We start from the raw sequence: 27,122 nt of genomic DNA on the forward strand, positions 1-27,122 counted from the left end.
CGACTCCATCGAGGAGGTCAGGACCGCCACCAGGATCTGCCAAATCTGCGCGGAGTGCAAGCCGCACTTCTACAGGCCAGAGAAAGCGCACCTGGTAAAGGCTTCCCCTCCCTTTGAACGCCTCAGTATGGGCTTCAAAGGGCCCCTCCCATCCACCGACCGCAACACGTATTCCCTGAACGTGATTGACGAGTACTCCCTGTTCCCATTCGCCATCCCCTGCCCCGATATGACCGCAGCCACCGTCATTAAAGCCCTCCATCGTTACCCTGTTCGGATTCCCCGCCTACATTCACAGCGATGGGGGGTCCTCCTTCATGAGCGACGAACTGCGTCAATTCTTGCTCAGCAAGGGCATTGCCTCCAGCAGGACGACCGGTTACAACCCCCTGGGAAACGGGCAGGTAGAGAGGGAGAACGGGACGGTCTGGAAGACCATCCTACTGGCCCTACTGGCCAGGAATCTCCCAGTCTCCCGCTGGCAGGAGGTCCTCCCCGATGCTCTCCACTCCATCCGATCACTACTGTGTACTACGACAAACAAAACACCTCATGAACATCTCCTTGTCTTCCCTAGGAAGTCCTCCTCCGGGACCTCGCTCCCAACCTGGCTGGCAGCTCCTGGACCCATCCTGCTCCGCAAACACGTGCGGGCGCACAAATCGGACCCATTGGTCGAGAGGGTCCACCTCCTTCACGCTAACCCTCAGTACGCCTACGTGGCGTACCCCGACGGCCAACAGGATAGGGTCTCCCTATGGGACCTGGCACCCGCTGGATCCACCCCCCCCCACCCAAACCCCCCCCCCACCACTTACCCCACCCTCCCTCCCACCGGCGCACCCCCCCCCCCACCCTCCCTCCCACCGGCGCACCCCACGGCCACCCCCTTCCCAGGTGGATCAGTTCTCCCACTGGTCCCACCCAGGGGTGATGAAGTTGCCGAAGAAGCCGAAGCCACGCTCCCGGAGTCGGATGCCCGAGTCGGCGGCTGCATCACCTCCGAAACTGCGACGATCACAGAGGGCGACCCGGGCCCCCGATCGACTAATTGCTGCATTTTGATATGTACATGTAAATAAATACTGTAAATAGTTGTGACATGTAACAAGGCAAAACACTGTACCACCGACGTGCACCACCTTAATCGCAACCTCTACCACTGTATAACGCAAGACCACCACCCCCGCCGGACTGTTTTTTTTTAACCGGGGGTGAATGTGGTAGTTGGTATTAGGGGTATTACGGTACCCAGGTTGATGCTGTAAGACCATTGGTGTGGGAGGTACCTGAGACAGCAAGATCATTGGTGAAGCCTGCCTGCTGGTTCCACCCAGTAAGGCAGCGGTGGAGTTGTGGATAGTGCTGAAGAATGTTATAGGATACAGAGGGACATAGATAAGCTGCAGAGCTGGGCTGAGAGGTGGCAGATGGAGTTTAATGCGGAAAAGTGTGAGGTGGTTCACTTTGGAAGGAGTAACAGGAATGCAGAGTACTGGGCTAATGGCAAGATTCTTGGTAGTGTGGATGAACAGAGAGATCTCGGCATCCAGGTACATAAATCCCTGAAAGTTGCCACCCAGGTTAATAGGGCTGTTAAGAAGGCATATGGTGTGCTATCCTTTATCAGTAGGGGGATTGAGTTTCGGAGGATTTGAGCACCAGAGTAATTAACTCTGGTGCGGCCGCTCCTGGAGTACTGCGTGCAGTTCTGGTCACCACATTATAGGAAGGATGTGGAAGCTTTGGAAAGGGTTCAGAGGAGATTTACTAGGATGTTGCCTGGTATGGAGGGAAGGTCTTACGAGGAAAGGCTCAGGGACTTGAGGTTGTTTTCATTAGAGAGGAGAAGGCTGAGAGGTGACTTAATAGAGACATATAAGATAGTCAGAGGGTTAGGTAGGGTGGACAGTGAGAGTCTTTTTCCTCGGATCGTGATGACCAACACGAGGGGACATAGCTTTAAATTGAGGGGAGGTAGATATAGGACAGATGTCAGAGGCAGTTTCTTTACTCAGAGAGTAGTAGGGGTGTGGAACGCCCTGCCTGCAACAGTAGTAGACTCGCCAAATTTAAGGTTATTTAAGTGGTCACTGGATAGACATATGGATGAAAATGGAATAGTGTAGGTCAGATAGGCTTCAGATGGTTTCACAGGTCGGCGCAACATCGAGGGCCGAAGGGCCCGTACTGCGCTGTAATGTTCTATGTTCTATAAGAGCCTGTGTCTCCCCAGCTGCTGCATTCTGTACCTGAGCTGCTGGGGGAACATCTAGTCCAATAAAGCCTTCAATTGTCATCCAATCTCGCTTCTGGAGTCATTGATCGAGCATCACCTTGATACTGTGTCTGTTATATTACAATTATTCCCACACTGCCGAGATTGTGTGGCTGTAATATTACAATCGTGCCCACACTTCCATGGCACTGTGGTTGTAATATTACAATCGTGCTCACACTTCCATGGCACTGTGGTTGTAATATTACAATCGCGCCCACATTGCAGTTATACTTTCATCAACTGTGAAGCACTTTGGGATATCCCACTGGGGTGAAATTTGCTTCAGAAATGTACGTTTTTTTTCTTTCTTAATGGACTGTGATTCTTGAAGTGAGATACAGTGTGCTCTGAATAGATGTTTGGTAATATGTGGCAGCATTCATTAACCAAGAAATCATGTGGGCAAATGTTTGTCCAAGCGAAAAGATGTATTTTTTTAGGGGGAGGGCGAAGGAGAGAGTCTCTGGGATTGAGGAAGGTACAAAGCTCTGGAACTTCTATTGAGAGTGGGCACACAGACTGTGTGTTGTGCAGAAGGAATCTGTGATGCGTGAGTCATGTTGACTTTCTGGGTTAAATGTGAAAGGAAAGCAAATAATCGGAGACAAACATTAAATTCTGGGGATTTCTGACGGTAATGCTGTCTGCAAAACTGCAGCGTTCTGTCAGGGAGGAACGTTTCTGACTGCATTACAATAATCTTCAAACATCTGGTTTTTGTGAAATTGGAATGGTAATGCATGCTAAAGAATTCCTTCTTTTTCTCTCTCCTTCGATCAACTCGGAGCTATTTCTCTCGGGAATCTGGAGTAATTTACTTCAGGTGTATGAACAGCACGGAGAGTATTTAGCAGTGCAGCCTCCACATGAGCTACCAAAACCGTTCAACTGTGGCAGCCTCTCAGTCTCTCTGTGAAGGGGTAGCTCAGTTAGAATTCACAAAATGCCAAGCTTTTGCATTGCCGCCGTAAAAATAAAGGTGGTTTTGATTATCCTTCAGCTGTGTGCTCTGAAAAATGTTTGTTTTCGCAAGGGTGTTAAGCACATTCTGCATTTTTTTTTATCTAAATCAGATAGTTTCCCAACTTTAGCTTTTTAAACCCAAAGCAAAATTATGTAAAAATTCAACCAACACTTTGGAAAGAAATAGAAATCCTGGTGAAACAAACTTTATCTCTATTTTTACGAAAAGCAACATTTCAAATCCAAACTTCAGACGAGCAGAAATAAAATCAACGCCAGGGCGTCCAAGGCAACATCTTCAATTTTTAACTTGAGAGTTGTGACTTACCCTCTGACCTGGATCGCCATGGGGACCTGGTGGGCCTGTCAGACCAGGGGAGCCTGGGAGACCCTAAAGCAAGGCAAAGAAAAGCCTTATGTAATGCACGACTGTGAAATCCATTCAGAGAGTTATCTGTCATGTGTACAGCAATCGATACTGCCATTCGGCAAAAATACAACCAACATATAATGTACAATACAGGAACAGACCATTCAGACCATCGACTTCCTGCTGCTCTTTCTACCCACATGGGCCTCCTCCCACCTCTTGTTCCTCTCGCACTATCAGCATCTCCTTCTATTCCTCCTGTGTTTATCCAGCTTCAATGTCTCAACACCATTCACATCGGCACATTGGGCTGAATAGCCTCCTCCATTGCGACCATTCTCTGATTCTGTAAGTTTCTCCTGAATCCACCATTGTTCTGTCTCCCTCACAAGTGGAAACATTTTCTTTTTTTAACTAAATTTAGAGTACCCAATTCTTTTTATTCCAATTAAGGGGCAATTTATGAGTGGTGGGGGTGAGACCCACGCAAACACGGGGAGAATGTGCAAACTCCATAGGGACAGTGACCCAGAGCCGGGATCAAACCCGGGTCCTCTGTGCCGTGAGGCAGCAGTGCTAAGCACTGTGCCACCCTGCCGCCCAAGCGGAAACATTTTCTTTACATCGACTGTATCTAAACATTTCAGAATTTTAAAGGTTTCCAACAGATCAGCCTCCAGCGCCCCCATTTCCTGATTGTATTAATCTTGTGAACCTTTTTTGATTTTTCTCCAATGGCTCAATGGTGGAATCTCCCCAAATTCTGTCAGGATGTGAGGCTCCGAGTGAAAACCGATGTGTATCTCTCCACAATCACAGGCCAGTTTCCAGACCAGCTTTCCCAGCTCTCGCTGCACAGAGTCTGGGGATGTGGTTTCTGTCATCACTCTGCCAGGGGCCTAACAGAGTCAGCAAGGCCGGCTCCACAGAGATCGGCCGCCATCTGCAAAGGGTGCCTCTTCCCAGCCCAACAGGCACAGACCATCCCCACAAGCTTTGGAATCAGAGGCATCCTTCCGATTCCTACCCTATTCCTCGCTGCGCGCCCCCTCCCCCCCCCCACCCCCACCCCAATTACAATGGACCAGGGTTCCCCCGGCAGAGCATTTCATTTTTGTTTACTTCTGCCCTACACTCTGTGTTTTCTCCGTCCGTCACAGCCTCCTCCTGTGCCCGTTGGGCGGGCAGTCCTGCAGCCTGAGTGGGTGCCACCTGCCCTCTGCTGCCCGTCACTCTGCAGCAGCCCCTCCCTCTGCTGCAGCCCCTCCCTCTGCTGCAGCCCGTCCCCCTACCCCAGCCCGTCCCTCTGCTGCAGCCCGTCCCCCTGCCCCAGCCCGTCCCTCTGCTGCAGCCCCTCCCTCTGCCCCAGCCCCTCCCTCTGCCCCAGCCCCTCCCTCTGCCCCAGCCCCTCCCTCTGCCCCAGCCCCTCCCTCTGCCCCAGCCCCTCCCTCTGCCCCAGCCCCTCCCTCTGCCCCAGCCCCTCCCTCTAGAACATAGAACATTACAGTGCAGTACAGGCCCTTTGATGTTGCTCCGACCTGTGAAACCCCTCTAAAGCCCATCTACACTATTCCCTTATCGTCCATATGCCTATCCAAAGACCATTTGAATGTGTTTAGTGTTGGCGAGTCCACTACTGTTGTAGGCAGGGCATTCCACACCCTTACTACTCTCTGAGTAAAGAACCTACCTCTGACATCTGTCCTATATCTATCTCACCTCAATTTAAAGCTATGTCCCCTCGTGCTGGACATCACCATCCGAGGAAAAAGGCTCTCGATGTCCACCCTATCTAATCCTCTGATCATCTTGTATGCCTCAATTAAGTCACCTCTTAACCTTCTTCTCTCTAACGAAAACAGCCTCAAGTCCTTCAGCCTTTCCTCGTAAGATCTTCCCTCCATACCAGGCTGCCATGGCAAGGATACCTATGATACAGGGGGGGGGTGGTGATGGATGGGGTGCAGGTCGCCATGTGGCCACCAGCGGAGAACAGGGATGTGTTCATTAACAGAAAGGGGACCTACTCCATGAACATTCAGGTGGTCTGTGACCACCGCATGAAGATCCTGCGTGTCTGTGCCCGGTACCCGGGCAGGGTATATGATGCATTTACCCTGGCACATTGTCCTTGTCTGCTGCGCCCCCATAATATTTCCCAGCAGAGGGGCGATGTGCTGGTGGAGGAGGGAGCAGAGGGGGAGCCCCCGGGAAGGACACCTCTCCAGATGAGGAGGATGGGGACGAAGAGGTCAACAGATGTGACCTGAGGGCTGGATATGGACCGGAGGCTGCATGGTGCCAACGACTTGGCCAGTGAGCAGGCAAGGCATTGATCACCGTACGTTTCACCAACTAGGGGGGTAGGGACTCTCTGAGCAGGGGTACTGGCACCACTGTACCACCCAACCTCACCACCCAGCACCCCCACCTCCCACACCACCTGACTACCTTACCTGCCACACCACCACATGCACAGCACCCTCCAACTGCGGCACAACGGGCTGGGCTCACACAGTTGCCTGTGGAAGCGGGTGTGATCAGTGCCATGGTGAATGATGACAACCCGCTCTGCGATGAGCTGTGAGCTCCGGATCGTTAGCCAATGTCTGACTCATGGCCACAGCTACACCCTCCACCTGGGTGGTCCCTGTACGCTTCACGGACACTCCCATGGACATATTGGGCAGCTGACGGCAGGGTGCCGAGTACGTCGGGGGGAAGATTTACACCCACCCGGGTTCACCGTTCCACCGGCCTTCGACCACAGTGCCAATCGGTCCCCTACACCACCCTGCGGCCACCAGCCTTCGACCACAGTGACACCCAGTCCCCTACACCACCCTGCGGCCACCAGCCTTCGACCACAGTGACACCCAGTCCCCTACACCACCCTGCGGCCACCAGCCTTCGACCACAGTGACACCCAGTCCCCTACACCACCCTGCGACCACCGGCCTTCGACCAGAGTGACACCCAGTCCCCTACACCACCCTGCGGCCACCGGCCTTCGACCACAGTGACACCCAGTCCCCTACACCACCCTGCGGCCACCGGCCTTCGACCACAGTGACTCCCAGTCCCCTACACCACCCTGCGGCCACTGGCCTTCGACCAGACTGACACCCAGTCCCCTACACCACCCTGCGGCCACCGGCCTTTGACCAGAGTGACACCCAGTCCCCTACACCACCCTGCGGCCACTGGCCTTCGACCAGACTGACACCCAGTCCCCTACACCACCCTGCGGCCACCGGCCTTTGACCAGAGTGACACCCAGTCCCCTACACCACCCTGCGGCCACCGGCCTTCGACCACAGTGACACCCAGTCCCCTACACCACCCTGCGGCCACCGGCCTTCGACCAGAGTGACACCCAGTCCCCTACACCACTCTGCGGCCACTGGACATAGAACAGAGGCATCTTGCATTTAGTGAGTTTAATTGTAACGGTGACATATAAGTGCCCTAGCCCCAATAACTATACTGTGCCCTGCACCCGTGCCAACTTACTAGGTGTCAAACTTCCTGTGGTGACGGGCCCTACCATTACGTCTCAGTGCCTCCCCAGACGGTACAGCAGGAATGGAGGCGGACTGCTGAGACTCCTGCCCTGCGACGTGGCTCCCTGTCGGCGTGCGTTTCCTGGGGCGGTCCGGCTTCGATGGGCCAGGCTGCTCAGCGGGCGTGCTGGATGGCATGGTGCCACCCTGTTCTGCCCGCTGCCCACCAGATGCACCAGGGACGGAACGGGGGGGGGGGGTGGAGTCCGAGTGTTCAGGGACCCCCCTTGCTGGGACGGACACGGCTGTGTGGTGCGCACCAGTCAGTGTCCCAGGAGCCTCATCGCTAAAATGCCCAACCGAGGGGAGTGTCTCTGTGATGGTGGGGGGGCGGGGTGACAGCAGTGACGCCAAGTCTGGGTCGTCATTGGTCACAGAGTCTGGTGGTTCCTGAGTCGAGCCCTGGGCCGGTGTTCTTTCTTTCGCCCCCATCTGAGGGGTACTGTTTGGTCTGTCTGGCCTCTGTGTATCACTGTCCTGGCATCACGGCCTCTGTGCTTCACTGTCCCGGCTTCACGGCCTCTGCGCATCACTGTCCCAGCTTCACGGCCTCTGTGCATCACTGTCCCGGCTTCACAGCCTCTGTGTGTCACTGTCCTGGCTTCACAGCCTCTGTGCGTCACTGTCCCAGCTTCACGGCCTCTGTGCATCACTGTCCCAGCTTCACGGCCTCTGTGCGTCACTATCCTGGCTTCACGGCCTCTGTGCGTCACTATCCTGGCATCACGGCCTCTGTGTATCACTGTCCTGGCTTCACGGCCTCTGTGTATCACTGTCCCAGCTTCACGGCCTCTGTGTATCACTGTCCCGGCTTCACGGCCTCTGTGCGTCACTGTCCCAGCTTCACGGCCTCTGTGTATCACTGTCCCGGCTTCACGGCCTCTGTGTATCACTGTCCCGGCTTCACGGCCTCTGTGTGTCACTGTCCTGGCTTCACGGCCTCTGTGTATCACTGTCCTGGCTTCACGGCCTCTGTGCGTCACTGTCCCAGCTTCACGGCCTCTGTGTATCACTGTCCCGGCTTCACGGCCTCTGTGCGTCACTGTCCCAGCTTCACGGCCTCTGTGTGTCACTGTCCTGGCTTCACAGCCTCTGTGTGTCACTGTCCTGGCTTCACGGCCTCTGTGTATCACTGTCCTGGCTTCACGGCCTCTGTGTATCACTGTCCCGGCTTCACAGCCTCTGTGTATCACTGTCCTGGCTTCACGGCCTCTGTGTATCACTGGCTTCACGGCCTCTGTGTGTCACTGTCCCAGCTTCACGGCCTCTGTGTATCACTGGTTTCACGGCCTCTGTGTGTCACTGTCCCAGCTTCACGGCCTCTGTGTCTCACTGTCCTGACTATCGTTCACGTCAGTGTCCATTGTCTCCCTTTGGGGCTGCGCTGTCCGCTGTGTCCGTCCATGTTCATCACTGTCCTGGGTCTCAGTCTTCTGTGCGTCCAATTCCTGGGTCCCAGTGATGGAGGAAGGCCGTCCTTGCCGTCTGCCCTCCCCGTGGTGGCATCCGTCCCTGTGGGCATCTGGACCTGGCACTTGTTGGGGGCGAGCAGTGCCAGACAGGCCGGGACGATCTGCGGCAGATACTGCAACACCCCCATGCAGCACACCCCCATGCAGCACACCCCCATGCAGCACACCCCCATGCAGCACACCCCCATGCAGCACACCCCCATGCAGCACACCCCCATGCAGTATCGTTACACACGCAGACTGGGGTGAGGGCGTGTAGTGGGGGGATGGCCAAATGGCGTGAAGGGGTGTGCTGGAGGGAGGGAGGGGGGGGGTGGGGGCGGAAGGCTGGTTTTGCACAATGGCCCAAACAGTTGGCTTTTAATGCAGAACAATGCCAGCAGCACGGGTTCAATTCCCGTACCGGCCTCCCCAAACAGGTGCTGGAATGTGGCGACTAGGGGCTTTTCACAGTAACTTCATTGAAGCCTATTTGTGACAATAAGTGACTATTATTATTATAAATGGGGTGAGGGGAGGGGGGTGTACGGGGGGGAATGGGGGGGATGGGGTATATGGGGGGAATGGTGGGGGATGGGGGAAGGGGGGGAGGGAGGTGTACGGGGGGGGTGGGGGGAGGGGGGTGTATGGGGGGAATGGTGGGGGATGGGGGGAGGGGGGAATGGTGGGGAGGGGGGTGTATGGGGGGAATGGGGGGAGGGGGGTGTACGGGGGGGTGGGGGTGTATGGGGGGGAATGGTGGGGGATGGGGGGAGGGGGGGAATGGTGGGGAATGGGGGAGGGGGGTGTACGGGGGGAATGGTGGGGGATGGGGGGAGGGGGGTTGTATGGGGGGAATGGTGGGGGATGGGGAGGGGGGGTGTATGGGGGGGAATGGGGGTGTAAGGGGGGGAATGGGGGGACTGGGGTGTACGGGGGGGAATGGTGGGGGGAGGGGGGTGTATGGGGGGGAATGGGGGGATGGGGGGAAGGGGTGTACGGGGGGAATGGGGGGGAGGGGGTGTACGGGGGGGAATGGGGGGGAAGGGGGTGTATGGGGGGAATGGGGGGGGAAGGGGGTGGAAGGGGGGAAGGGGGTGTACGGGGTGGAATGGGGGGGAAGGGGGGAGGGGGGTGTATGGGGGGGAATGGGGGGGAAGGGGGGGATGGGGGGAAGGGGGTGTATGGGGGGGAGGGGGGTGTACGGGGGGAATGGTGGGGAATGGGGGGAGGGGGGTGTACGGGGGGAATGGTGGGGGATGGGGGGAGGGGGGTGTATGGGGGGGAATGGTGGGGGTGTATGGGGGGGAATGGGGGGGGAGGGGGGTGTATGGGGGGGAATGGGGCGAATGGGGGGAAGGGGTGTACGGGGGGAATGGGGGGGAAGGGGGTGTACGGGGGGAATGGGGGGGAAGGGGGTGTATGGGGGGAATGGGGGGGGGAAGGGGGTGGAAGGGGGGGATGGGGGGGGAAGGGGGGGAAGGGGGGGGAAGGGGGGATGGGGGGAAGGGGGTGTACGGGGTGGAATGGGGGAGAAGGGGGGTGTATGGGGGGGAATGGGGGGGGAAGGGGGGGATGGGGGGAAGGGGGTGTATGAGGGGAAGGGGGGGACGGGGGGAATGGGGGGGAAGGGGGTGGAAGGGGGGGATGGGGGGAGGGGGGTGTATGGGGGGAATGGGGGGAGGGGGGTGTACGGGGGGGAATGGTGGGGAAGGGGGTGTACGGGGGGGAGGGGGGTGTTGGCAGGCAGGGGACTCTCACTTTGCTGGTGTGCCTCCGATCTGGCAAGGGGCAATCTCGCTTTCCCCACCTCCGCCAACGAGGTCCAGTGCCCTCTGCTCCAGGACTATGAGGGGGTGCAGTACAGGTGACCACCCTCCAGTTCTCGCACGCTCCCTGTGGTTGTGGGCGGTGGCAGCAGAGTTAGTCGGTACACAGCACCCCGCACAGATGTCGCCTAGATGGCGACATGGGAGCACTGAGCACCCGGCTATGGCAGCTCTCAGGGGTGTGTGCAGCCCAGGAGGGGTCAGGTGGGGGATTTGGCACCCCCCCCCCATGTGTGGGTGGTAGGGTTTGGGTGGTTCCAGGGGCATGTCTCGGTGTACTCACCCTGTCTGCCCCCGTCAGGTAATGCATCTTCTTGCGGCACTGCTCGGCCGTCTGTGGGGTGTGCCCCACCGCGCTTACCGCAACGCCCACCTCACACCAATTCCTCTGGACTGTGCTGGCAGGGTGCCAGTGGCCACGTCGATGGCACAGGATCGCCCTCCTATCTTTGACCGCGTCCAGCAGCGTCTCTAGGTCAAGGTCACGGAACCTCGGGGTGGCACGGTGGGGGGCGCCATCTCTGCGGGGTCGGGGGTTTGCGGTGCACGGGCACATTTTAATCTCCATGTCATCGGGGCTTCGCGGGATTGATGCCGGTATGACGCCCCCCCCGTGCTTCATGATGCCCCCGATTACAGATACCAGAATAAGCCGTCGGATCGGGCCCCTGACGTCATCGTAAAAAGCGACAGCGTTTATGACGGCGCGGGGATTTGGCGCGGGATGGGAGAATCCCGCTCGGGATTATTAACATATTTAAGACAAAGTTTCAGATCCTGGTGTACAGAACGGGGGCAGCTCGGGCTGTTCCACATACTGAGTGAAAACGGCCAACACAGCTCACAGTCCAGACACCATATCCCTGCCCACAGCTCACAGTCCAGACACCATATCCCTGTCCCACACCATATCCCTGTCCAACACCATATCCCTGTCCCACACCATATCCCTGTCCCACACCATATCCCTGCCCGACACCATATCCCTGTCCCACACCATATCCCTGTCCAACACCATATCCCTGTCCCACACCATATCCCTGTCCAACACCATATCCCTGTCCCACACCATATCCCTGTCCCACACCATATCCCTGTCCCACACCATATCCCTGTCCCACACCATATCCCTGCCCGACACCATATCCCTGTCCCACACCATATCCCTGTCCCACACCATATCCCTGTCCGACACCATATCCCTGTCCAACACCATATCCCTGTCCCACACCATATCCCTGTCCGACACCATATCCCTGTCCAACACCATATCCCTGCCCCACACCATATCCCTGTCCGACACCATATCCCTGTCCGACACCATATCCCTGTCCGACACCATATCCCTGCCCGACACCATATCCCTGTCCCACACCATATCCCTGTCCAACACCATATCCCTGTCCCACACCATATCCCTGTCCGACACCATATCCCTGTCCGACACCATATCCCTGTCCGACACCATATCCCTGTCCCACACCATATCCCTGTCCCACACCATATCCCTGTCCCACACCATATCCCTGTCCCACACCATATCCCTGTCCCACACCATATCCCTGTCCCACACCATATCCCTGTCCACACCATATCCCTGTCCGACACCATATCCCTGTCCCAAACCATATCCCTGTCCCACACCATATCCCTGTCCCACACCATATCCCTGTCCGACACCATATCCCTGTCCGACACCATATCCCTGTCCGACACCATATCCCTGTCCCACACCATATCCCTGTCCGACACCATATCCCTGTCCGACACCATATCCCTGTCCCACACCATATCCCTGTCCAACACCATATCCCTGTCCCACACCATATCCCTGTCCCACACCATATCCCTGTCCAACACCATATCCCTGTCCAACACCATATCCCTGTCCCACACCATATCCCTGTCCCACACCATATCCCTGTCCCACACTATATCCCTGCCCGACACCATATCCCTGTCCCACACCATATCCCTGTCCCACACCATATCCCTGTCCAACACCATATCCCTGTCCCACACCATATCCCTGTCCCACACCATATCCCTGTCCCACACCATATCCCTGTCCCACACCATATCCCTGCCCGACACCATATCCCTGTCCCACACCATATCCCTGTCCCACACCATATCCCTGTCCGACACCATATCCCTGTCCAACACCATATCCCTGTCCCACACCATATCCCTGTCCGACACCATATCCCTGTCCCACACCATATCCCTGTCCGACACCATATCCCTGTCCGACACCATATCCCTGTCCGACACCATATCCCTGCCCGACACCATATCCCTGCCCGACACCATATCCCTGCCCGACACCATATCCCTGTCCCACACCATATCCCTGTCCCACACCATATCCCTGTCCGACACAATATCCCTGTCCGACACCATATCCCTGTCCGACACCATATCCCTGTCCCACACCATATCCCTGTCCCAAACCATATCCCTGTCCCACACCATATCCCTGTCCCACACCATATCCCTGTCCGACACCATATCCCTGTCCCAAACCATATCCCTGTCCCACACCATATCCCTGTCCCACACCATATCCCTGTCCGACACCATATCCCTGTCCGACACCATATCCCTGTCCCACACCATATCCCTGTCCCACACCATATCCCTGTCCCCACACCATATCCCTGTCCCACACCATATCCCTGTCCGACACCATATCCCTGTCCGACACCATATCCCTGTCCCACACCATATCCCTGTCCGACACCATATCCCTGTCCGACACCATATCCCTGTCCGACACCATATCCCTGTCCCACACCATATCCCTGTCCCACACCATATCCCTGTCCCACACCATATCCCTGTCCCACACCATATCCCTGTCCCACACCATATCCCTGTCCGACACCATATCCCTGTCCGACACCATATCCCTGTCCGACACCATATCCCTGTCCCACAGCTCACAGTCCAGACACCATATCCCTGTCCCACACCATATCCCTGTCCCACACCATATCCCTGTCCAACACCATATCCCTGTCCAACACCATATCCCTGCCCGACACCATATCCCTGCTCGACACCATATCCCTGTCCCACACCATATCCCTGTCCCACACCGTATCCCTGTCCCACACCATATCCCTGTCCCACACCATATCCCTGTCCCACACCATATCCCTGTCCCACACCATATCCCTGTCCAACACCATATCCCTGTCCAACACCATATCCCTGTCCAACACCATATCCCTGTCCGACACCATATCCCTGTCCCACACCATATCCCTGTCCCACACCATATCCCTGTCCGAAATTACACTTTAGGCTCAGATACATTTTGTAATTTTGTTCATTACTTTCTACATATTATACATTGGGGGGGGGGATTATACATTGGGGGGGGGATTATACATTGTGGGGGGGGATTATACATTGGGGGGGGGATTATACATTGGGGGGGGATTATACATTGGGGGGGGGATTATACATTGGGGGGGGATTATACATTGGGGGGGGATTATACATTGGGGGGGGGATTATACATTGGGGGGGGATTATACATTGGGGGGGATTATACATTGGGGGGGGGATTATACATTGGGGGGGATTATACATTGGGGGGGGGATTATACATTGGGGGGGGGATTATACATTGGGGGGGATTATACAGGGGGCACTGGGAGTGATTATACAGGGGGCACTGGGAGTGATTATACAGGGGACACTGGGAGTGATTATACAGGGGGCACTGGGAGTGATTATACAGGGGGCACTGGGAGTGATTATACAGGGGGCACTGGGAGTGATTATACAGGAGACACTGGGAGTGATTATACAGGGGGCACTGGGAGTGATTATACAGGGGGCACTGGGAGTGATTATACAGGGGGCACTGCGAGTGATTATACAGGGGACACTGGGAGTGATTATACAGGGGGCACTGGGACTGATTATACAGGGGGCACTGGGACTGATTATACAGGGGGCACTGGGATTGATTATACAGGGGGCACTGGGAGTGATTATACAGGGGGCACTGGGATTGATTATACAGGGGGCACTGGGATTGATTATACAGGGGACACTGGGAGTGATTATACGGGGGGGGCACTGGGATTGATTATACAGGGGGCACTGCGAGTGATTATACAGGGGGCACTGGGAGTGATTATACAGGGGGCACTGGGAGTGATTATACAGGGGGCACTGGGAGTGATTATACAGGGGGCACTGGGAGTGATTATACAGGGGACACTGGGAGTGATTATACAGGGAGCACTGGGAGTGATTATACAGGGGACACTGGGAGTGATTATACAGGGGACACTGGGAGTGATTATACAGGGGACACTGGGAGTGATTATACAGGGGACACTGGGAGTGATTATACAGGGGACACTGGGAGTGATTATACAGGGGACACTGGGAGTGATTATACAGGGGGCACTGGGAGTGATTATACAGGGGGCACTGGGAGTGATTATACAGGGGGCACTGCGAGTGATTATACAGGGGGCACTGGGAGTGATTATACAGGGGGCACTGGGAGTGATTATACAGGGGGCACTGGGAGTGATTATACAGGGGACACTGGGAGTGATTATACAGGGGACACTGGGAGTGATTATACAGGGGCACTGGGAGTGATTATACAGGGGACACTGGGAGTGATTATACAGGGGACACTGGGAGTGATTATACAGTTTGCAATGATTATCCAGTGGACATTTACTTACCGATGAACCCTCTAATCCAGGAGGTCCTTCAATTAACATTCCCTGAAACAATGAGAATACAATCATTAGCTTCAGCAATTACCTCTTCCTCCCTTCATCCCAGCTGTTCTCTTTCTGCCTCTCTGCTTCTCTTTTGGACTCTCTTTCTGGCCCTTTCTCTCTATCATTGTGTCTCTATGTCCCTAATTTTGATTGTGTCTGCCTCTCTCTCTCTTTGTCTCTCTGTTTCTGCTTTCACTGCATCTCCCTCACTTGCTGTGTCTCTTCCTCCTTCTCTTGTTCTTCCTGCCTCTCTCTCTCTCTCTCTCTCTCAAAGGAAGAGTCAATGTGAAGAGTGTCTATTGTTTGGCTGGAGTTGGTTGTTAAGATGAATTCTGCCATCATCTGCGACTCAGGAATAATGATCTCCTCACTTTCCCTCCATCCAATATCAGGGAGTTCTCGGTACAGAAGAGGAGAATTCCGGCCCCGATGGACAGTCTCCTGAGGTTCCGGAAACCTTCTCATCAACAGCCTGGGTTTCATATACTGAGTGTCAGTGGCTATCTGGCTGATAGCGGCATGGTTAGCACTGCTGCCTCACAGCACCAAGGACCCAGGCAGCACGGTGGCACAGTGGTTAGCACTGCTGCCTGACAGCGCCAGGGACCCAGGCAGCATGGTGGCACAGTGGTTAGCACTGCTGCCTGACAGCGCCAGGGACCCAGGCAGTATGGTGGCACAGTGGTTAGCACTACCTCCTCACAGTGTCAGGAACACAGGCAGCACGGTGGCACAGTGGTTAGCACTGCTGCCTCACAGTGCCAGGGACCCAGGCAGCATGGTGGCACAGTGGTTAGCACTGCTGCCTGACAGCGCCAGGGACCCAGGCAGTATGGTGGCACAGTGGTTAGCACTACCTCCTCACAGTGTCAGGAACACAGGCAGCACGGTGGCACAGTGGTTAGCACTGCTGCCTCACAGTGCCAGGGACCCAGGCAGCATGGTGGCACAGTGGTTAGCACTACCTCCTCACAGTGTCAGGAACACAGGCAGCACGGTGGCACAGTGGTTAGCACTGCTGCCTCACCGCGCCAGGGACCCAGACAGCATGGTGGCACAGTGGTTAGCACTGCTGCCTCACAGTGCCAGGGACCCAGGCAGCAAGGTGGCACAGTGGTTAGCACTGCTGCCTCACAGTGCCAGGGACCCAGGCAGCATGGTGGCACAGTGGTTAGCACTGCCGCCTCACAGTGCCAGGGACCCAGGCAGCATGGTGGCACAGTGGTTAGCACTGCTGCCTGACAGCGCCAGGGACCCAGGCAGCATGGTGGCACAGTGGTTAGCACTGCTGCCTCACAGTGCCAGGGACCCAGGCAGCATGGTGGCACAGTGGTTAGCACTGCCGCCTCACAGTGCCAGGGACCCAGGCAGCATGGTGGCACAGTGGTTAGCACTGCTGCCTCACAGTGCCAGGGACCCAGACAGCATGGTGGCACAGTGGTTAGCACTGCTGCCTCACAGTGTCAGGGACCCAGGCAGCATGGTGGCACAGTGGTTAGCACTGCTGCCTCACAGTGCCAGAGACCCGGGGTTCAATTCCACCTCGGGTGACTGTAGGGATTTGCACTTTCTCAAATTCAGTCCAAAGATGTCCAGGTTAGGTGGATTGGCCACACAAATATTGCCCTTTTATAAGAAAATAAGAACTAGGAGCAGGGGCTGTTTAGCACACTGGGCTAATTCGCTGGCTTTGAAAGCAGACCAAGCAGGCCAGCAGCACGGTTCAATTCCCGTACCAGCCTCCCCGGACAGGCGCCGGAATGTGGCGACTAGGGGCTTTTCACAGTAACTTCATTGAAGTCTACTCGTGACAATAAGCGATTTTCATTTTCATTCAGGAGTAGACCATCTGGCCCCTCGAGCCTGCTCCGCCATTCAATGAGATCATGGCTGATCTTTTGTGGACTCAGCTCCACTTTCCGGCCCGAACACCATAACCCTTAATCCCTTTATTCTTCAAAAAACTATCTATCTTTACCTTAAAAACATTTAATGAAGGAGCCTCAACTGCTTCACTGGGCAAGGAATTCCATAGATTCACAACCCTTTGGGTGAAGAAGTTCCCCCGAAACTCAGTCCTAAATCTACTTCCCCTTATTTTGAGGCTATGTCCCCTAGTTCTGCTTTCACCCACCAGTGGAAACAACCTGCCCGCATCTATCCTATCTATTCCCTTTGTAATAATCCACAGGAGGCAGGAGACCCGTCACCACACCAATATTTATTGCCAATAACTAGATACAAGAGCAGCTCCAAACAGTGCTGTTAGCATTCCAGTCAACTTAAGACTGGCTCACAAAGCCTACACAGGTTATTATATGGGCCCCCTCAATGAGCTATCATTGAGGGAGCTCATACTCCAATTGGTCAACCAATAAAGCCAATTGGAGTTCATTACACACCCCCCCCCCCCCCCCCCCCCCCCCCCAAGGTCCGAGGAATTCCTGCCAGCTGGCATTCCTCTGAGTTTCTTCCTCCTCCTCATGTCTGGGTCTGTCACCTCTGTGTCGTCGCCGGGTCGTTCTCCGAAGTGGGCGGGGTGTACCTTATAGGTGCCCGTCTTTTCCTTGACGACCTCCTTGGAAGTTGTTCTTCCTCCTCCTCGGGGAGAGGTGTCGCGGCGGCCTCGTCGAGCGTGTCCATCTCCGAATCTGACGACTGGATGACGGGGTCTGGAGAAATTGGTCGTGGCTGGGGTGTGGGTATCCTTTCCGTCTGGGCTATCCCAGCTTGAGGCGGTCCTGCTTCGCCTGCCTCCAGGTGTGGTTCCGTCTGGGCTATCCCAGCTTGAGGCGGTCCTGCTTCGCCTGCCTCCAGGTGTGGTTCCGCTGCCCTTATTTGGTCTAGGTGTTTCTTCAGCACCTTACCTCCTATTGAAACCTCATAGGATATGGGCCCTGTTTGGGACTCTACCGTGCCTTTGACCCACGTTGGTTCATTCCCATAATTCTTGACCCAAACCGGTGCCCCCACCTGGAAGTGTCTCTGCTGCCGACTATTATCATGCCCCCTGCATTGGGCCTCCTGTTGTTTCTCCACTTTCCCCATTTAAATTTGGGAAAAGGAGACTCAGCCTCGTTCGCAGCTGCCTTCCCATTAAGAGTTCAGCTGGCGGTATGCCCGTTGTGGAATGCGGTGTGGTCCTGTAATCAAACAGCCAACGGGAGAGCTTTGTGTCTATTGACGCTGCCGGCTGCTTCTTGAGTCCCGCTTTAAGTGTCTGGACCGCTCTCTCTGCCAGGCCGTTGGTCGCTGGATGGTAAGGGGCCGTCTTGATGTGACGGACTCTGTTTTCTTTTAGGAATTTTCCAAATTCCCCACTTGTGAATGCCGTTCCGTTGTCCGACACCAATACCTCCGGAAGTCCATGTGTTGCAAACGAGGCCCTGAGCTTTTCAATTGTCGATGCTGTGCTTGCCGTGTTTACCCGGTGGACGTCCAACCATTTGGAGTGGGCGTCCACTATCACCAAAAACATTGAGCCCATGAAAGGGCCGGCGTGGTCAATATGCAGGCGGGTCCACGGTCTGCCTGGACATTCCCACGGGTGCCGCTGGTGGCACTCTTTGCCCCTGTTGGCACTCCTGGCACCGACGTACCAAGGCTGCTATGTCTGTGTCCAAACCTGGCCACCAAACGTAGCTTCGAGCTAGCATCTTCATTTTAGACACCCCTGGGTGTCCGTGATGTAACTCAGTTAAGATTGCCTGACGGCCCTGAGCTGGGACGATTACCCTGGCTCCCCATAATAGGATACCGTCTTCTACGGTTATTTGGTCCCTTCTGCTCCAGTATGGGTGCATCTGGGGCTCCACTGGTCTTTCCAGTTCCCCTGTTAGCAGTAAATGCTTCATCTTGGCTAAAACTGGATCTTTTTGCGTCCACAACCGAATATGTTGTGCGTCTACTGGTAGGGTGTCCAAAAAATTTAGAGTCATTACTGTCTCCTCTACTTTTGGTATTTGCGGCGGAGTGTCCGGGAGGGGAAGTCTGCTCAAAGCATCTGCATTTGCTACTCGCGTTCCCGGTCTGTGCTCCAGAACGTATCTATATGCCGCCAGTAGCAACGCCCAGCGTTGGATTCTAGCTGATGCAATCGGGGGTATTGACTTGTCTTCTTTTAATAACCCTAATAACGGCATATGGTCCGTCACTATGGTGAATTTCCGCCCGTACAGATACTGGTGACATTTTTTTACTGCGAATATCACCGCCAGTCCTTCCTTCTCGATTTGGGCGTACTTCCTCTCAGCCATCGCCAAGGTCCTCGAAGCATAGGCTATTGGCCGTTCTTCCCCATTCCTTCCTCTATGGGCTAAGACGGCTCCTACCCCGTAGGGGGATGCATCACAAGTGACCACCAACTCCTTCCTTGGGTCATAATGCTCTAGGACACTTTCGGATGACAGCTGTTCCTTAATGTCCCTAAATGCTCGGTTTTGGCGGGTGGATCATTTCCATTCTTGCCCCTTTTTTAGTAGCTGGTGGAGGGGTTCTAGGATGGACGCCCTATTTTCGATAAATTTTCCATAATAGGTTACCAACCCTAGAAATGATCGTAACTCCTGGACCATGGTGGGAGCTGGGGCTTCTTTTATTGCCCTTACTCTGTCTTCTAATGAATGTAAGCCTGACTCGTCTACTTTATATCCCAGGTACGTCACTTGTGGGGCCAGAAAAACACATTTTTCTCTTTTAAGCCGTACGCCTGCCTTTGCGAAACGCCTGAGCACTTCCTCCAGGTTCCTTAAGTGTTCCCTGTTTGTCCTACCCGTGATTAAGACATCGTCCAAATAAATCGGCACCTGCGGTAGTCCCTGCAGAATATTTTCCATTCGTACGCTGGAATATAGCGCAGGCTGATGACACTCCGAAAGGTAGCCTAGTATAACTAAAAAGGCCCTTCAGGGTGTTGATCGTAGCGAACTTCTGGGAGCCCTTGTCCAGTTTTAACTGCAGATAGGCGTGGCTCATGTCCAGTTTCGTGAACAAAAGCCCACCTGCCAATTTGGCATATAGGTCGTCTATTTTCGGGATTGGGTATTTGTCCAGCAGTGCGTATTTGTTTACCGTCTGTTTGAAATCTCCATAGAGACGTATCGAGCCGCCTGGCTTCAAAATTGGTACCACCGGCGCTGCCCATTCCGAGAACTGTACTGGTCTGATAATGCCGTCGCGCCGTAACCTTTCTATTTTCGTCATCTACTTTCTTCCTTAATGCAAAAGGTACCAGCCTGGCCTTACAAAATTTCGGAAGGGCTTCTGGGTCCACGTGCAAAGTTGCTTTGGCGCCTATGATTTCCCCCAAACCTTCCTGGAAGACCTCCGGGTATTTTTAGAGTACTCCACTCAACTGCCCGCTTCCACTCTGGAAAATTTTCATCCAATCTAATTTTAGGTCTTTCAGCCAGTTCCATCCAATTAAGCTCGGTCCGGAGCCCTCTACTATCGTCAACGGTAATCTGAGCAATTGTTTCTCATATTCCACAGGTACATGAGTCGTGCCTAGAACTTCCAGGGGTCCCCCGTGTAGGTTTTAAGTTTTGTCGATGTTTTTGTTAGGGTTAGTGGCTGGAGTCCATCTTTGATTTTTTAAAATGCTGCCACTCCCATTACTGATACGGTTGCCCCCGTGTCTATTTCCATTATTGTCGGCCGACCGTTCACCCATGGGGTAATCTTAATAGGTTCTGCTTTCATCATCACAATATTATATAATTGTTCCCCTTCGGAGGAGGATGGGGCGTCTAGGTTGTGTACTTCCCTGCGTCCCCACCTGCTATTCCTCTTTTGCCACCTCCTTCTAGGGTTTCTGTCGCTGTTACCCCACTCTGTCTGGTGCCAGAAACGGTCAGTCTCTGTTGGGGGAGCCTCAGCCGGTACTTCCCTCTGTCTCCAGTTAGACTTGGGGGCAGTTCTGGGGTTTTCCTTTGGCTCTCTATTCCTCGGGCTTTTCCTGAGAGTGGCTATCTGGTAGCTGGACCCGTTGTGGTAGTCCCTCTCACAGGTATCTACCCCCATTGGCGTGCCCTGTAGTTCCTGCGCCCCACTTGCTGCCTTTTCTAGGGACAGTGCGAGCTGTAACGCCTGCCTGCAGTCTAGCTGCGTTTCCGCCAACAGGCGCTTCTGTATTGTGAGGTCGTTTATATCATTTAGCATTGGGCCGAACTCACATTTTTCCGCCAGCCTTCTCAGGCGGGTCAAGAAATTCGTGACTGACTCCTTGCCTTCCCGCTTCGCTGTGTAGAATCATATTCTACGCAAAATGAGGAGTGGTTTTGGGTCGTAGTGCTCTTCCACCAATTCCGTTAATTCCTGGAAAGAATTCATGTCCGGCGCATCGGGATAAGTTAGATTACGTATAATGGCGAACGCTGAGGGTCCGCACGCCGACAGCAGGATAAGCCGTCTCCTTTCGTCTGTAATCATATCATTGGCCCGGAAAAAGTAACACATTCTCTCCACATACTGGGACCAGTCCTCAATAGCCGGGTCGAATGCCTCTAACCTCCCAAAAAACGGCATTTTTGAAATAGCAAGGCTTACCCTCCGAGTGCGGCAGCTGGTCTCCGCAAAGTTCTTTGTTTACCTCGTCGCCACTGTAATAATCCACAGGAGGCAGGAGTCCCATCACCACACCAATATTTATTGCCAATAACTATATACAAGAGCAGCTCCAACAGTGCTGCTAGCATTCCAGTCAACTTAAGACTGGCTCACAAAGCCTACACAGGTGCTTATATGGGCCCCCTCAATGAGCTATCATTGAGGGAGCTCATACTCCAATTGGCCAACCAATAAAGCTAATTGGAGGTCATTACACCCTTCATAATTTTATATGTTTCTATAAGATCCCCCCTCATCCTTCTAAATTCCAACGAGTACACTCCCAGTCTACTCAACCTCTCCTCATAATCCAACCCCTTCAGCTCTGGGATTAACCTAGTGAATCTCCTCTGCAAACCCTCCAGCGCCGGTACGTCCTTTCTCAAGTAAGGAGACCAAAACTGAACACAATACTCCAGGTGTGGCCTCACTAACACCTTATACAATTGCAACATAACCTCCCTAGTCTTAAACTCCATCCCTCTAGCAATGAAGGACAAAATTCCATTTGCCTTCTTAATCACCTGTTGCACCTGTAAACCAACTTTCTGTGACTCATGCACTAGCACACCCAGGTCTCTCTGCACAGCGGCATGCTTTAATATTTTATCATTTAAATAATAATCCCTTTTGCTATTATTCCTTATTATTCCAAAATGGATAACCTCGGGCGCGATTCTCCGCCCCCCATGACGGGTCGGAGAATAGCGGGAAGGCCTTCCCGAAATTTTTCCCGACCTCCCGCTATTCTCCCTCCCCCACGGCCGCCCCACGACACGAATCGCTGCTCGCCGTTTTTTTACGGCGAGCAGCAATTCTTCCCTATCCGATGGGCCGATTTCCCAGGCCTTTATGGCCATTTTCCCGAATTTAAACACACCTGCTACCACAGTTCGTGAAAACGGCCGCAAAGTGCCGTTCTGCACAACCATGCCACCGATTGGCACGGCCGCACCACGGCCATGCCAAGGGTGGCATGGGCCCGCGATCGGTGGGCACCGATCGCGGGCAGCGGGTCCGATTCCCGCGCACTCTTTGTCCCTCTGCCGCCCTACAGGATCAGTCCGCGGGGCGGCTGAGGGGCGTGACGGACCGCGCATGCGCGGGTTTGACGCATCTGCACAATGACGTCATCCGTGCATGCGCGGGTTGGAGCCGTCCTACCCGCGCATGTGCGGCTGACGTCATCGTGCGCGTAAGCCGCCGTGAGTCTTGGCGGCCGGGTTTAGCGACGGTCGCTAAGCCCGCGCTGCCGTTCTTCCCGGGGCCGCGATGCTAGCCCCGACCGGGGGGGTGAATTGGGTCCCGGGAGGGGGCGCGGAGGCTGCCGTGAAACATGGCCAGTTTCACGACAGCCTTCACGACTCTCCGTATTTGCGGAAAATCGCGCCCCTCACATTTGTCAACATTGTATTCCATCTGCCAGACCCTAGCCCATTCACTTAACCTATCCAAATCCCTCTGCAGACTTCCAGTATCCTCTGCACTTTCGTGTCTAAAGATGTAAAGGTTAGGTGGGGTTACAGGGATAGGGGAGGGAGTGGGCCTGGGTAGAGTGCTCTTTCAGAGGGTCAGTGTAGACCCGATGGGCCGAATGGCCTCATTCTGCACTGTAGCGATTTTATGAATCTACGATCAGGGAGACAGCACACAGATCGCTCCCTCAGGAATATGGACAGTCCCGACTTGGGCTGAGAGGGAGACTGAGATACTGTCGTCCTCCATGGAACCTCGCTCCCCGCGCCCCCCACCCCACCCCACCCCCGACTCCCATTTCCTGCCTTTGTCGAATTTATGTTAAAAAAGTGAATGTGAGGCTTTCATACTTACAGGTTCCACCACTGCTCGCTCTCCTTTCTGCCCTTTCTCCCCTAAGACACCAAGAGAATTCGTATTGACCTGGAATTAAAAAAACATTCAGTGAATTATCTGCTTCAATCCTGGGAATGCCACAGACACATTCCCATACACAGCCTAAACGCACACCCTCAACACACACCCACCCTAAACACACACCCACCCTAAACACACACCCACCCTAAACACACACCCACCCTAAACACACACCCACCCTAAACACCCACCCTAAACACACACCCACCCTAAACACACACCCATTTGAAACACACCCCCATCCTAAACACACACCCTAAACACACACCCACCCTAAACACACACCAACCTTAAACACACACTAAACACACACCCTAAACACCCTAAACACACACCCACTTGAAACACACCCCCATCCTAAACACACCCCCTAAACACACACCCACCCTAAACACACACCCACCTTAAACACACACCCTAAACACACACACCCTAAACACACACACCCTAAACACACACCCACCTTAAACACACACCCTAAACACACACACCCTAAACACACACACCCTAAACCCCCTAAACACACACCCACCCTAAACACACACCCTAAACACACACCCTAAACACACACCCACCCTAAACATCCACCCTAAACACACACCAACCTTAAACACACCCTAAACACACACCCTAAACACCCCCTAAACACACACCCACCCTAAACACACACCCTAAACACCCCTAAACACACACCCTAAACACACCCGAAACACACACCCCCACCCTAAACACACCCCCACCCTAAACACACACCAACCCTAAACAAACTTATCCACGTTAAACTCCATCTGCCACAGTTTGGCCCACTCTCCTAACCTATCTGTTCTTATTTCCTCTTTGCTACTTACTGTCCCACCTATTTCTGTACCTACTGTCGTTCTTGTTGTTGTTGAACATCTATTTAGAATAAAGCAAAATTGAGCAGGACGAGAATGGAGATGCTGAAAGGATTCCGTTAAAGTAACACAGGAATGATAGGAATCCTCGGAATGGTGAAGGTGGGCGGTTTAGTTAGAGACCAAGGCAGGGCTAGAGCTGATTCAGATAATTACGGGAATAACAAGCGTTATCCAAAAAAGCCTCAATAGGAGGTGAAGGCGTTAACGGAGAAAATTCAATAAAAGACAAGGGGCGGAATTCTTCACCTTGCGTCGCCAGTAACGGAGTTGCTGGTGAGAATCCTGCGTCAGTGTAAAAACCTGGATCGGTGCTTCGTCCCCCCCCCCGCTGCCGTCGGCATCAAGGTTCGCGCCCTACACTCAGACCCATTTTCATCCCCGTAATGGGCCGGGCACGATATTCTCCTGGCCTGAGAGATGGTCTGAGACAGAATCGCTGTTGGTCCTGACAAGCGTTGCAATGGACCTCACGGTGAGTCAAGGGAAATTCCCCAAAGTCCATCGTAAGGGCCACTCTTCACCCCCCCCCAACAATGAAATACCTGCCCACCCACCCCCACCAGACCCCCTCTTCGCCCACCCAGAGATCACTAAATAGATCCCCCACAGACCGTCAGAAAAGAGACCCTTTTTTTGAAATGATTCTTTCATGTGATGTGGGTGTCTCAGGCTGGGCCAGCATTTATTGCCCATCCCTAATTGCCCTGTGGGGCGGTTAAGTGTCAACCACATTGCTGTGGGTCTGGAGTCACATCTGGGCCAGACCGGGTAAGGACGGCAGATTTCCTTCCCTAAAGGACATTCGTGAAGCAGATGGGTTTTTCCGACAATCGGGAATGGTTTCATGGCCATCATTGGACTTTTAATTCCAGATTTTTGCTGAATTCCAATTTTCCCATCTGCCCTGGCGGGATTCGAACCTGGGACCCCAAAGCTTGACTCTGGGTCTCTGGATTACTGGTGCAGCTACAATACCACTATGCATAAAACACCTCCCCCTTGTCAGGAAGCCCCCCCCCCCCCCCCCCAGACCGCTGTCTGGGAAATAGAGACCAGTCCAGACAGTGGAGAAAACAGTCATTTCTGGATTTTTCTGAGGGGGTCTGTCAGGGGCTCATTATTTAGGGGGTCACTGGGGGTCCCATCATTTAGGGGGTCACTGGGGGTCCCATTATTTAGGGGGCTCAGTGGGGGGGGGGGGGGGAAGAGTCAGCTCACCCCCATTTTTGAGGAATGGGAAGGAGCCTATACAACCTGGGCTTGGCAGCTGAATTGCGATGCAGGATTGGGGGTGAATGGTCAGATCTGGAACTTTGATATTGGGTCATCCACTCCTCGCAATCCTCGCCGTATAGATTTATGTGAGTGTGAGACCCAGATTACCATATTTTAGTCAGCCATTAGGCTGATTTAGATATGTTGGTGCCCAATTTCCCGAAACCTGGGAATGAACAGCAGCATCTGGGTGACCTCACCATGGAGTCGGTTAGCACTGGTGCACACAAACATGGAGCAGGAGGAGGCCATTCGGCCCTTCGAGCCTGCTCTGCCATTCATCACGATCATGGCTGGTCATCCAACTCAACAGCCTAATCCCAACTTCCCCCCATATCCTTCGATCCCCTTCACCCCGAGTGCGATATCTAACTGCTCCCTAAAACGTACAATGTTTCTGACCCAACTGCTTCCTGTGGTAACGAATTCCACAGGCCGACCACTCTCTGGGTGAAGAAATGTCTCATCTCCGTCCTAAATGGTCGACCCCGTATCCTCAGACTGTGCCCCCTGGTTCTGGACACCCCCATCGGGAACATCCTTCCTAATCTGCCCTGTCCCCATCGGGGAACATCCTTCCTAATCTGCCCTGTCCCCATCGGGGAACATCCTTCCTAATCTGCCCTGTCCCCATCGGGGAACATCCTTCCTAATCTGCCCTGTCCCCATCGGGGAACATCCTTCCTAATCTGCCCTGTCCCCATCGGGGAACATCCTTCCTAATCTGCCCTGTCCCCATCGGGGAACATCCTTCCTAATCTGCCCTGTCCCCATCGGGAACAACCTTCCTAATCTGCCCTGTCCCCATCGGGGAACATCCTTCCTAATCTGCCCTGTCCCCATCGGGAACAACCTTCCTAATCTGCCCTGTCCCCATCGGGAACATCCTTCCTAATCTGCCCTGTCCCCATCGGGGAACATCCTTCCTAATCTGCCCTGTCCCCATCGGGGAACATCCTTCCTAATCTGCCCTGTCCCCATCGGGGAACATCCTTCCTAATCTGCCCTGTCCCCATCGGGAACATCCTTCCTAATCTGCCCTGTCCCCATCGGGGAACATCCTTCCTAATCTGCCCTGTCCCCATCGGGGAACATCCTTCCTAATCTGCCCTGTCCCCATCGGGGAACATCCTTCCTAATCTACCCTGTCCCCATCGGGGAACATCCTTCCTAATCTGCCCTGTCCCCATCGGGGAACATCCTTCCTAATCTGCCCTGTCCCCATCGGG

The 27,122-nt window shown here is 54.3% G+C and overlaps 1 protein-coding gene across 1 annotated transcript in view; it reads right to left on the reverse strand.

The window, feature by feature from the left end:
• col11a1a (collagen, type XI, alpha 1a) overlaps positions 1 to 27,122 on the reverse strand; it is a 493,146-nt gene that overhangs the window by 393,641 nt on the left and 72,383 nt on the right. The window contains exons 9-11 of the mRNA XM_038793410.1: positions 23,657 to 23,725; positions 15,179 to 15,220; positions 3,555 to 3,635 (exon numbers count right to left, since the gene is read on the reverse strand). Of these exons, the coding sequence (XP_038649338.1) occupies positions 3,555 to 3,635; positions 15,179 to 15,220; positions 23,657 to 23,725 (192 nt within the window). The remainder of the gene's footprint in view (positions 1 to 3,554; positions 3,636 to 15,178; positions 15,221 to 23,656; positions 23,726 to 27,122) is intronic.

Source organism: Scyliorhinus canicula, chromosome 4 (genome assembly GCF_902713615.1).
Source record: "Scyliorhinus canicula chromosome 4, sScyCan1.1, whole genome shotgun sequence".
NCBI lineage: Eukaryota > Metazoa > Chordata > Chondrichthyes > Carcharhiniformes > Scyliorhinidae > Scyliorhinus > Scyliorhinus canicula.